At 43.8% G+C, this 13,054-nt stretch overlaps 1 protein-coding gene across 10 annotated transcripts in view; it reads right to left on the minus strand.

Moving 5' to 3' along the window:
- MUC16 (mucin 16, cell surface associated) overlaps positions 1-13,054 on the minus strand; it is a 118,725-nt gene that overhangs the window by 56,975 nt on the left and 48,696 nt on the right. For all 10 annotated transcript variants that reach the window (XR_011567512.1, XR_011567513.1, XM_070792754.1 and 7 more), the window contains 8 exons: positions 12,159-12,292; positions 11,999-12,066; positions 7,542-7,714; positions 4,684-4,719; positions 4,403-4,468; positions 2,375-2,505; positions 2,211-2,278; positions 955-1,127 (listed from right to left, as the gene is read on the minus strand). Coding sequence is in view for 8 of the 10 variants with exons in the window: in XM_070792754.1 (XP_070648855.1) it covers positions 955-1,127; positions 2,211-2,278; positions 2,375-2,505; positions 4,403-4,468; positions 4,684-4,719; positions 7,542-7,714; positions 11,999-12,066; positions 12,159-12,292 (849 nt within the window). In the remaining 2 variants the exon portion in view is untranslated. The remainder of the gene's footprint in view (positions 1-954; positions 1,128-2,210; positions 2,279-2,374; positions 2,506-4,402; positions 4,469-4,683; positions 4,720-7,541; positions 7,715-11,998; positions 12,067-12,158; positions 12,293-13,054) is intronic.

Here is a 13,054-nt window from a genome sequence, read left to right on the forward strand (position 1 = left end):
AATAAGTCACAGAGTTTGGGGTAAAATTAATATGAGGTCACATAAATAAAGTCCTTATCATAATTCCTGGCACGGAAGAAACTTTTGGTATGAATTAGCTACGGTTGCAGTTATTAGTCTTGGGGCACCGTGGCCACTGCTGCTGCGGTGCGTTGCATGCGTGCATGCTCCATCACGTTCTACTCTTTGCGACCCCATGGACTGTAGCCCACCAGGCTCCTCTGTCCATGGAATTTTCCAGGCAAGAATACTGGAGTGGGTTGCCATTTCCTCCTCCAGGGGACCTTCCCAACCCAGGAATCAAACTTGAATCTCCTCCATGGGCAGGCAGTGTCTTTACCACTGAGCTACCTGGGAAGCTCAGGTATATATTTCATTACATATCACAATTAATAAAGTGTGCAATAAGCGTAATGTGCTTGAATCAAACCATCCCCCCTCCACCTCCACTCTGGTTCGTGGGAAAATTTTCTTCCTCAAAACCAGTCCCAGGTGTCAAAAAGGCTGAGGACCACTGGTCAAGAGAGTTCTTCATGGTGGGGAGGCTGCCTTTTGCATTGTGGGATGTTTAGTAAGACCCTGATGCTGGGAAAGATTGAAGGCAGAAGGAGAAGAGGGCGACAGAGAATGAGATGGTTGGATGGTATCACCGATTCAATGGACATGAACTTGGGCAAACTCCAGAAGATGGTGGCGGACAGGAAAGCCTGGCCTGCGGCAGTCCTTTGGGTCTCGAAGAGTCAGACACGACTTGGCGACTGAACAAGAAATGTTTAGTAGCACTTCTGGCCTCTAACCACTAAATGTCACTAGCAGCCCCCCAGTGATGACTTGAAAACTGTCTCCAGACATGGTCAAATATCCCCTGGGATGCAGAATCTTCCCAGGTTGAGAACTATTGGTATAGAGAGACATGGGACTGTAGGAAACCCTGGCTGCAACACGGACACTCACCATTGACATAGAGGCTGTTACTGTCCAGAGTGTATTTGCCCATCCTGGTGACACCATGAGTCAGCTGACTCAGCTCCCAGTACAACTTTTCTCTGTCCAGCCCAGGATGTGTGGGGTCAGGATGGTAGGTGCAGATGGCATCCACTCCAGTTGCTGCTCCATCCTTTTCAGTCCTAGGATGGCAGGAACAGAGGAATAGGGACATTCAGAGATGTGGGTGAGTTATATACTTTGTTCATCTTGAAATAGGCTGGGACCTGGGATGTAAGACTTTGATGCAGGGCTTGCACTTGGACAAATGTCTCCTCCAGTAATAAAGTATGAAGAAAATATAATGGGCTAAAAATAACTGAGTGTTTTTGTGCCTGTGCTCAGTTGCTCAGTTGTGTCTATTTGTGACCCCATGGATTGTAGCCTGCCAGGCACCTCTGTCCATGGGATTTCCCAGGCAAGAATACTGGAGTGGGTTGTCATTTCCTTCTTCAGGGGATCTTCTCCACCCAGGGATTGAACCCATGTCCCCTGCATCTCTTACATTGGCAGGCAGATTCTTTACCACTGCCCCAGCTGTTGGGGCAAATTATAGACAACAAAATACAAAGAGAACAAACAAAAAAAACCCCAACCCAACTGTCACTTAACAAAAACAGGGGTTTGGGAGCAAAAATAGGATACTACGCATGCACCTTGCACACAGCACCACCAAATCGGTGGGCAGACCACCCAGGTCACCGCTCTGGCCTGACCCCCTGGAAGCACCCCTATCCTCAGCTCATATAAGGGCCAGTTTGCTCCACCCCTCGGGGAGCAAACAAACAAGGGAACCGTTGCTTGCTCTCACTCCCTACTGCTTCCGCAGGAACTCCAATAAAGCCTTGCCTGAATTTCCTGTCTGGCATCTGATCAATTTCTATTAAGGACAAGAACCCTGGTTGGTAACAGTCTCTCTCTTAATGAATCCTCCTGCCAATGCAGGAGACAGAGGAGGTGCAGATTCGATCCCTTGGTTGGGAAGATCCCCTGGAGGAGGAAACGGCAACCCGTTCCAGTATTCTTGCCTGGAGACTCCCATGGACAGAGGGGCCTGGCGGGTTACTATCCATGGGGTCTCAAAGAGTCTGATACGACTGAGCGACTAAACAACAGCTGCCCCGCCACATCATAAACCACAGGTCTTCCCCTCCAGGTGAGCTGGCCTGTAACAGTGCAGCCCTCAGGTTGTGTGTGTGTGTGGAGGTGGGGGAGCCTTGCCTTACCTGAGCAGGGTCAGTCTGCAGTTAGAGTAGAGTGGGCCGACACTGGTGTTCTTGAGCAGAGGACCAAGCTGAGGGGGAGGTGAGAGGGAGATGAGTGGGAGGAGCCAAGGTGCCGGGTGGGGTGAGGACAAGGCAGGCCAGCACAGGGACTGAAGGGCTCTTACCAGGTGATTCAGAACCTTCTCAGTGAAGTTGAACTTCTCGGATCCTCGGTGCCCCATGTCTGGGGTATAGAACAGGTTGGTGACGGTGAAATTAAGGGTGAACGGCACCAGGGCTGGGCCCATGTCTGCAACTGGAGGGAGAAAGAGAGAGAGGAGACCTGTCAGTCTTAGGTCTGAGCTGTTCAGGGCAGGGGCGTAGGAGGGACTAGTGGCATCTCTCTGGGCATCACTGTTCAGTAGGTGAGTCAGACTGAGATGGCCCACTGGGATACCCCCCCACTCTTCAGTCAGCTAGAGGAGGAGAAGGGACCTTTGTCTTAGAGGTGTGACATCAACTTGAAAGGGAACCTCAACTCTCTTATCTCAGAGTGTCCAAAAGGTTGACATGATGTGGGCTGTTTTGTAGGAAGGAACAGGAGGTACCAAGACCTTTTGAGCTCAAGCTTTAGGCCACAAATACTTGAAAAAAGTCAAGAAAATCAAAATAGCAGTAACTTTTTAAAATGTGCATTTTATATATTCTATTAATCCTAACTTATAGTTACCAGAGGGGGAAGGAGGGAGGGAAGAATAAACTGGAAGATTGAAATTGACATATATACACTGCTGCTACGTCGCTTCAGTCATGTCCAACTCAGTGCGACCCCATAGACAGAAGCCCACCAGGCTCCTCCGTCCCTGGGATTCTCCAGTCAAGGACGCTGGAGTGGGTTGCCATTTCCTTCTCCAATATATACACTACTATATATAAAATAGATCACTAATAAGGACCTGCTGTATATCACAGGGAACTCAACACTCTGTAATGACCTATATGGGTCATTATATGGTCTATATGGGAAAAGAATCTAAAAAAAGAGTGGATATAGATATATGTAGAACTTTGTTGTACACCTGAAACTAACACAACATATCCTAATAAAAATTGAAAAAAAAGTGCATCTTATATATTTCATGGACAAGTCTACATTTATTAAAATTTTTTTGAATGATTTGAAAAATTTTACACAGTTTTAAATTTGCAACTATTTCCATTTACAGGTATTACAAAATATTGGCTACATTCCCTGTGCTGTACAATACATACTTGACTCTATCTTACACCCAATAGTTTGTATCTCCCCCTCCCCACCTCTGTATCGCCCTTCCCCAACTCCCAATGATAACCACTACTTTCTTCTCTATACCTGTGAGTCAGCTTCTTTTTTGTTATATTAACTAGTTTGTTGTATTTTTTTAGATTCCACATATAAGTGATATCATACAGTACTTGTCTTTCTCTGTCTGATTTATTTTACTAAGCGTAATGCCCTTCAAGTCCATCCAGGTTGCTAACAAATGGCAAAATTCCTTTCTTGTTTAAGAGGAGTAGTATTCCATGCTGTGTGTGTGTGTGAGATCTTTATTGATTCATCTGTTGATGGACACTTAGGTTGCCTTCATAACTTGACAATTATAAACAGTGCTGTTCTGAACATTGGGAGTGCAGTGTCTTTTCGAATCAGTGTTTTTGTTTTCTTTGGCTATATATACCCGAGTTAAACTGTTGGATCATATAGTGCTTCTACTTCTAGTTTTTTGAGAAACCTCTATATACTGTTTTACTCAGTGGCTACATCAATTTACATCCCCATTAACAGTGTACAAGGGTTCCCTTTCCTCCACATTCCTGGTAACAGAATAGCAGTAATTTCCAGGAAGGAACTATTCATAGAAATAGAATAGAGATCAGCTAGGGAAAAGCTATTTTCTAGGAGGTGGTGTCTGAGCAAGAACATGCTGAGATGAGATCTGGAGAACAAGGAAGAACCAAGCACAGCTGAGTTCATAGAACAGTAAGTTCCAAGAACAGTAAGGATGGATGGATGTTTGGGCCCTGCAGGAACAGAAATGAGGCTGGACTAGAGAGCAGGGTAGACAGTGGGATGGGCTGAGGCTGTGTGGGCATCAGGGTCCAGACCATGCAAGAATCCATCAGCCATTGAATGGAAGTTGAAGTTTCATGAGATCCAAAGATTAGATTCTTACCTGTAGAGCTAGGGATGGAAGTTGGAGATGCTGGAGGTCCTGGAGAGAAGGTGGAGGTCACTGGAGCTGAAAGAATAAAACTGTTGGGGCCTTTCATAAAGCTATGAGAGGTAACAGTGGTTGATGGAAACTTATATCTGTTCCTTGGCTTAACATGAGACTTCTGCTGGTCTGAGGCTATTGTGGGGCTGAGGATTTGGGGAATGGGGAATGGGAAAGGGAACAGGTTTAGGGTGGAAGGGTCCCAGGGTCATGGAAACATTTGAGCCCTCATTACTCACTGCTGGTGGTGGGGATCCAGTACCGATGGTTGTAACCTGCAAGGAGAGGCAGAAAGAAAGCATAAGATGATGGGAGAACATTAAGAAAGGAGTGAAGTGTAGAACTAGAAACACAAACTTACAGACCTTACTGAGTATTTTCTTTGAGATTCACCAATAAATAATGATGGTTCTTCTTTTTTTTTTTTAATTTTTTGGCCACACAGTGCAGCATGTGGGATCTTAGGTCCCTGACTACAGATCGAACCTGTGCCCCCTGCATTGGGAGGGCAGAGTCTTAATCACTTGACCACTTGGGAGGTCCTGATGGTTACTCTTTGTGAGTGAACTGCCTCTTACTCTGGTCCTTCTGATTAATTTCATCCTCATAACCATTAACCTCAAAGAAGACAATGATCAAACCACTCTCAGTTTTTTTGGGAATTTACCAGCTGCCTGGAATATTATCAACCTCACCAAATGAGTGTGTTAGTCTCTCAGTCATGTCCAATTCTTTGCCACCTCATGGACCTGTCCATGGAATTTTCTAGGCAAGAAAACTGGAGTGGGTTGCCATTCCCTTCTCCAGGAGATCTTCCAAACCCAAGGATTGAACCCATGTCTCCTGCATAGGTAGATGGGTTCTTTACCACTGAACCACCCAAGAGGACCCTATCCACGATCTAGAACCATACTTATTCAAATCCTCTTTCCCCCATTTTCTCTTATTCTCCAACTTTATGCTCTCTGGCTGACCCCCAAGTCTCTCTTTCTCTCTCTTTCTGTCACTATCTCAATGGAGTGGGTTGCCATTCCCTTCTCCAGGGGGTCTTCCTGACCCAGAGGCTGAACCCGGGTCTCCCACATAACAGGCATCTTCTTTACCATCTGAGCCACTGGAGCTTTATCAAATGAACAAGGACAACAATTTCCTGTGAGTGTTTTCAGCCTTGTTTTTGTTTCTTCATCCATGATATACAATTTTGACCTTGTGCTTTGAGTTTCTCCCACTCCCCAACTCTCCAAAGACAAAGCTTGAGCTTTGACAGCATAGTTCTTGGACTTCTGTGATGTTGGGATTGAGATAGTGAGAGAGAGGAAGAAAGAGAGAGACGTGGGGGTCAGACAGAGAGTATAAAGTTGGAGAATAAGAGAAAATGAGGGAAAGAGGATTTGAATAAGTATGGTTCTGGATCATGGCTGGGATCCTCATTGGTGACTCAATGGTTAAGAACCTGTCTACCTATGCGGGAGACATGGGTTTGATCCCTGGGTAGGAAAGATCCCCAGAAGGAAATGGCAATCCACTCCAATATTCTTGCCTGGGAAATCCCATGGACAGAGGAACCTGGTGGGCTACAGTCCATGGAGTTGCAAATGAGTCGGAAATGACTTAGAGAATAAATAATAACAACAAAGAAATGTAACTGAAACTTATTTTGTATTTGATGGTTCGAATGGGTTTATTGAAATAAAACTCCTCTCTGAGACTGGGCCACATGGTGCCCAGTTAACTTGAATTATTCAGGTTTATCTCATTTGACCCTCACACTAATCTTAGATGACTTTAAAAAAGAACTTCACTCTAAAAAATGGACAAAAGTCTAGAGAGGTCATGACTTGCCCAGGGCCACAGAGTAAGTAAAAGGCAGGACCAGGGCTTAACTGAAGCAAGACCTGTAATTCACCAAAACCCACAGTAGTTAATTACTGCTTTTAGGTAATTCTTAAGGACTACTGAAATACAAAACAGATTTTAATCCAAGAAGAAAGACATTGTCCAAGTTGATATAATGAGGACATAATTAGTTTAAATTGTCATATTAGAGGTCCTTTATTTTTTGAATATTTGTTTCTATTTACTTGTTTATTTGGCTGTGTTGGGGCTTAATTGTGTCACATGGGGTCTTTACTTGTGGCATGTGAACTCTTAAGTGCAGCATGTGGGATCGAGTTCCCTGACCAGGGATCAAACCTGGGTCCCCTGCATTGGGAGTGTGGAGTCTTAGCCACTGGATCACCAGGGAAGTCCCTAGAAGTCCTTTAATATGCTTTTCCATCCCAATATTTGAGCTTGGTATTTAGCTGGGTTAGTCTGGAGTGTAGCCTAGTAATTAAGCAGGCTTAGATTTTACAGTCAATTTAGGTTTGAGTCCCAATTCTACCAATTGTATTAGTTTGTCTGGTCTTGGAAAAATGGATTTCTCTTCCTGAGCCTTGTTTGTTCCTCTGTAAAATATACATAAAACTCCAAAAATATACATAAAACTCCAAAATATACATAAAAGTCCAAATATACATAAAACTCCATGTTGGGCAGTTTTACCAAGGCATAATACATACGCTCTAGAACATGGGTCCTTCAATATATACTAGCCTTTAGTCCAGGTGTTATTGTAGGTATTGTTGCTAAGAGCATTATTGCAAAGGAATTTGTTGCTAAAAAACATTACTAACAGCTTTGTTGTTTATTTCTTAGGTGGGGTTTAGTTCCAGCAGAGCCTTGGAGAGTGAGTAAAGGACCACAAGCTGTTATTGGGAAAATAAAGACGTGAGGATTAGTCACTGCATTGCAAACTCATTGTTTCTCGGGGAAGAGTTAACCCCAGTGACTGCTGTGGGCTTGCTTTCTTCCTAGATGTCTGCGTGTTTCATTTGGGCTTCTGTGAAAGGTCATTGGAATGAAGAAGACTTTGGAGGGAATCTTTATTTCCAGATCTGAAAAGTTCCTTTTAAGTTGTTCTGAGGGGAGAGAACTGAGTCCCTATGGAAATTCTAGGTTGTTCCAGAACCATGAAAGTGGGTACAGAGAAATCACACTGCAAAGAGGCCCCATCTGGGGAGAGGGAGGAGACCCCAGCTAGCGCAGAGCTACTCACCATTGACATAGAGACTGTTCCTGTCCAGGGTGTAGTGGTCCAGCCGAGTGACACCCTGGGTCTGCTGGCTTAGTTCCCAATACAGACGTTCCGTGTCCAGCCTGAAGCCTGTGGGATCTGAGCGGTACGTGCAGACAGCATCCATCCTGGTGCCTGTTTCATCCTTATCAGCCCTGGGGAAGAAGGGACACAGGAACAGGAACATGAAGGACGCTTAAAGGTTGGATGCTCTTCACATTGCTTCCCCTTCAATTGTACTCCTTGGTTTTATTTTTTAAAAATTCTTTTTGGAGGATAGTTGACTTACAATTTTGTGTTAGTTTCTGCTGTACAGCAAAGTGAATTAGTTAGACATGTATCCACTTCTTTTAAGATTCTTTTCCCATATAGACCTAGGCCATTAAAGAGTATTGAGCAGAGCTCCATGTGGTATAGAGTAGGCCCTTGCTAAGTTGCTAAGTCGCTTCAGTCGTATCCTACTGTGTGTGACCCCATAGACGGCAGCCCACCAGGCTCCCCCATCCCTGGGATTCTCCAGGCAAGAACACTGGAGTGGGTTGCCGTTTCCTTCTCCAATGCATGAAAATGAAAAGTGAAAGTGAAGTCGCTTCAGTCGTGTCCGACTCTTAGCGACCCCATGGACTGCAGCCCACCAGGCTCCTCCGTCCATGGGATTGTCCAGGCAAGAGTACTGGAGTGGGGTGCCATTGCCTTCTCTGAGAATAGGTCCTTAGTTGTTTATAAAAATGAGTTATCTGTTTTGTATAGAGTAGTGTGTATATATCAATCCCTGTCTTCCAATTTATCCCTCCCTACACCTTACTTGCTGGTAACCATAAGTTTGTTCTCTACATCTGTAACTCTATTTGCATTTTGTAGATGTTTATTTTTACCCTTTTTAAGATCACTTCCCTGTTTTTTTTTTTTTTTATTAATGAAGGCAGTTTTTTTATTTGTCTAATTTTTCAGTAATGCTGAAATATATTAATATTTTATTTGTTTTCTGGCAATTTTTACTTCTATGAATTTTCTTTTTTTTATTCATTTTTATTTTTTATTTTTTAATTTTATTTTATTTTTAAACTTTACAATATTGTATTAGTTTTGCCAAATATCAAAATGAATCCACCACAGATATACATGTGTTCCCCATCCTGAACCTTCCTCCCTCCTCCCTCCCCATACCCTCCCTCTGGGTCGTCCCAGTGCACCAGCCCCAAGCATCCACTATCATGCATCAAACCTGGACTGGCAACTCGTTTCATACATGATATTATACATGTTTCAATGCCATTCTCCCAAATCTTCCCACCCTCTCCCTCTCCCACAGAGTCCATAAGACTGTTCTATACATCAGTGTCTCTTTTGCTGTCTCGTACACAGGGTTATTGTTACCATCTTTCTAAATTCCATATATATGAGTTAGTATACTGTATTTATGTTTTTCTTTCTGGCTTACTTCACTCTGTATAATAGGCTCCAGTTTCATCCACCTCATTAGAACTGATTCAAATGTATTCTTTTTAATGGCTGAGTAATACTCCATTTATTTGTTTTATTTTATTGTTTTGGCTGTGCCAGGTCTTCATTGCGACATGTGTGGGCTCTAGTTCCCTGACCAGGGGTGGAACCCAGCCCCCCTGCATTGGGAATGTGGAGTCTTAGCCACTGGACCACCAGAAAAGTCCCTGGGTCAGCACTCTTCCCTGGATTTCACCTGCTTTTTCTAACACATCTTTTTCCATCTTATGTGGGGCTCCAGATCCCTCCAGCTCCTAAGTGCAATACTCTGCAGGGCTACTCCTTAGCTCTATTTCTTGTTTTCATCCCCATTCTTTTTTTTAAGTTTTAATTTTTTAAATTAATTTTTATTGGAGTATAGCTGCTTTACAATGTTTGTTAGTTTCTACCGTAGAGAAAAGTGAATTAGCCGTATGTTTACATATACACCCTCCCTTGTGGACTTCCTTCTCATTCAGGTCACCAGAGTGCATTAAGTAGAGCTCCCTGTGCTATACAGCATGTTCCCATCAGTTGTCTATTTTATACATAGCAGATCAGTAGTGTATATAAGTCAATCATAATCTTCCAATTCCTTCCATCCCCCCTTCTGTCTTGGTATCCATTTATTTGTTCTTTACATCTGTGTCTCTATTTCTGTTTTGCAAATAAAATCATCTATACCATTTTTCTAGATTCCACACGTGTTAATTTACGATATTTGTTTTTCTCTTTCTGACTTATTCACTCTGTATGATGCTCTCAAGGTCCATCCACATGTCTGCAAATGACCCAATTTTGTCCCTTTTTATGGCTCAGTAATATCCTCATTCTTTTTATTAATTGATTCAAACTCATTGTTTCACCTACCAGCCCTTAATACACTCCCTGTCTACTCATGAAGGTAAATACAGATAGTGACCACTCCAGTAACCAGAGTCCTGCTTGGGCCCTGGGGTTGGGGATGTAAAAATCTTAGGGAGGACAACAGAGATTTCTAGGATAGGGAGCATGTGGAATTGTGGTGCTGAAAAAGACTCCTGAGAGTCCCTTGAACTGCAAGGTGATCAAACCAGTTAATTCTAAAGGAAATCAACCCTGAATATTCATTGGAAGGACAGATACCAAAGTTCCAATACTTTGGCCACCTGATGTGAAGAGCAGACTCATTGGGAAAAGACCCTGATGCTGGGAAATTTGAAGGCAGGAGGAGAAGGGAGCAACAGAGGATGAGATGGTTAGATAGCATCACTGACTCAATGGACATAAATTTGAGCAAACTCCAGGAGATACTGAAGGACAGAGGAGCCTGGCATGCTGCAGTCCATGGGGTCCCAAAGAGTTGGACATGACTTAGCAACTGAACAGCAACAGCATGTGGAAGGGAAACCCAAGAGCATCATAGACCTTGGAGACTGTGAATGAATCACCCCATGGCTGGCTGTGACATGGTGTAACAACCTTCATGGAGCCTGAAAGGGGGGGATTTTATTTTCACATGGGCAAATCCAAAGGCTGAGGTCAACTCTTTGGGAACACATGTTGGGTGGGCAACCAAGTTTGGAGAAAAACAGAGAAAATGAGTTAAGAAGAAATAAAGGGAAAGATGGTTCAAAAATATCTTTGTCTTGTGGAAGCAACCTAGATGTCCATCAACAGATGAATGGATAATGAAGATGTGGTACATACAAACAATGAAATATTACTCAGCCATAAAAAGGAACAAAATTGGATCATTTGTAGTCATGTGGATGGACCTAGAGTCTGTCATACAGAATGAAGTAAGTCAGAAAGAGAAAAACAAGTTATATTAATGCATATATATGGAATCTAGAAAAATGCCACAGATGAACCTATTTGCAGGGGAGGAATAGAGATGAAGATGTAGAGAAAGGACATGCGGACACAGGGGAGAAAGAGGACGGTAGGATGAATGGAGAGCATAGCACTAACGTGTATACACTACCATGTGTGAAACAGATAGCTAGTGGGAAGCTACTGTATACCACAGGGAGCTCAGCTTGGTGCTCTTTGACAACCTAGAGGGGTGGGATGGGGGTTGGGGTGGGAGGGAGGCTCTAGAAGGAGGGAATAGATGTATACATATAGCTGATTCACTCTGTTGTACAGCAGAAACTAACACAATATTGTAAAGCAATTGTGTGTTGAGTTGCTCGTGCATGTGTGTGTGCTAAATCATTTCAGTTGTGTCTGACTCTTTGAGAACCTGCCAGGCCCCTCTGTCCATGGAATTTTCTAGGCAAGAATACTGGAGTGGGTTGCCATTTCCTACTCCAAAAGCAATTATACTCCAATTTAAAAATGTTCTATAAAAAATGTTATATATAAAAAGAACTAGTTCCATGAAAACATATTTTAAATAAATAAATAAAGGAAAAAAAATCTTTGTCTTGAATTTAAGCTGACCCTTCAGTGATTCACCCAAAGCAGTGGCTTTTTCAGGAAGGAAGAAAGATCCCATTCCTCTCTTGTCTGGGAATTCTGTTTGGTATTATCCATGCACTTCAAAGTATTCCCATCACATGTCCCTATAGCATAGTACAGCAGTTCTCAAAGTGCAGCCCAGACTCCCCTAGAGTTCCTCAACCTTACAGGGCATCCACCAAGTGAAAAATATTTTCATAGTTATACTAAGATATTATTTTCACTTTTACTCTTTCAAGAGTATACAATGATTTTTTTCTCCAGAGGCCACAAGGTGAAATATTGTAAATATGGAATGCAGAAGCATATAGTCTGCTGTGTCTTCCACTAAAGCCAGATGGTAATATTGTGGAAAAATAGAAACGATGACCCCCTTCCTCATTATGCTTTTCTTTTGGCGGGGGGTGGGGGTAGGAGAAATATGGCTATTATTCATGCATTCTTCTTCTTTTTTAATCTTTTGGCCATGCCACGAAGCATGTGGGATCTTAGTTCCCTGGGAGACGTCTCACCTGAGCAAGGTCAGTCTACAGCCGGCGTACCGGGAACCAATGCTGCTGTTTCTGAACAAAGGCCTGAGCTGGAAAGAATGAGAGGGAGATGAGTGAGAGGGACAAGACAGCAGGCTGTTGGGAGGCCGAGGCAAGGTGGGCGTTGGTGTGGGTCTCTCACCAGCAGCTGCAGGTCTTTCTCAGTGTCTTTGAATATCTTAGAGTCCGAGTGTCCCAGGTCTTCTGTGTACTGCAAGTTGGTGATGGTGAAGTTGACAGTAAAAGGCATCAAGAAAGGATATGCAGCTGCAATGGCTGGGAAAGTAAAATGAGGCCAGTTCTGAGTCAAGCCTGGGCTGAGGGTGGGAGCTAAGGCTCTGAGGGCACACCTTTATCCCACTCCCCACATCGGGGTCTGGCATAGGCTGTCCCACCTGGGACACCCCATGCAGCAGTCCTTGTCCAAGCTCCTCCCATATCAGCTGACCAACCATCCCAGTTTGCTTGGGATTACATGGATTCTTAGGGCATCCCTGGTGGCTCAATGGTAAAGAACCTGCCAGCCAATGCAGGAGACACAGGTTCAATCCCTGGGGCGGGAAGATTCCCTGGAGGAGGATATGGCAACCCACTCCAGTATTCTTGCCTGGGAAATCTCATGGACAGAGGAGACTGGTGGGCTATGTCCAGTCCATGGGGTTGCAAAGAGTCAGACATGACTTAGTGACTACAAAAACAACAATATGTAGGTTCTTAGGATGCAGAATCGATCACCTTGTTCCCACTTCCCCTTTGCTCTTACCATTTCAGCACATACCAGCACCTGCATCTCTTTGTCTTAGGGGACTTAGGCCCAGGGACCATCCCTGTAGCAGTGATTCCTGGGAGTTGGTAGATAAATATCCTAGCTCCCTCCCCACCCAAGATAGGTTAATTCCACAGTTCATGTTCTGTGCATTCTCCTAGGGTCCCCCTCCAGCCTCCAGAACTGTGAGACAACAAATTTCTGTTGCTTAAGCCACTCAGTTTTTTGTACTTTGTGAAGGCAGGCCTAACAAGTAATTCACCAAATGACTT

This window comes from Bos indicus, chromosome 7, assembly GCF_029378745.1.
Source record: "Bos indicus isolate NIAB-ARS_2022 breed Sahiwal x Tharparkar chromosome 7, NIAB-ARS_B.indTharparkar_mat_pri_1.0, whole genome shotgun sequence".
NCBI classification, from domain to species: Eukaryota; Metazoa; Chordata; class Mammalia; order Artiodactyla; family Bovidae; genus Bos; species Bos indicus.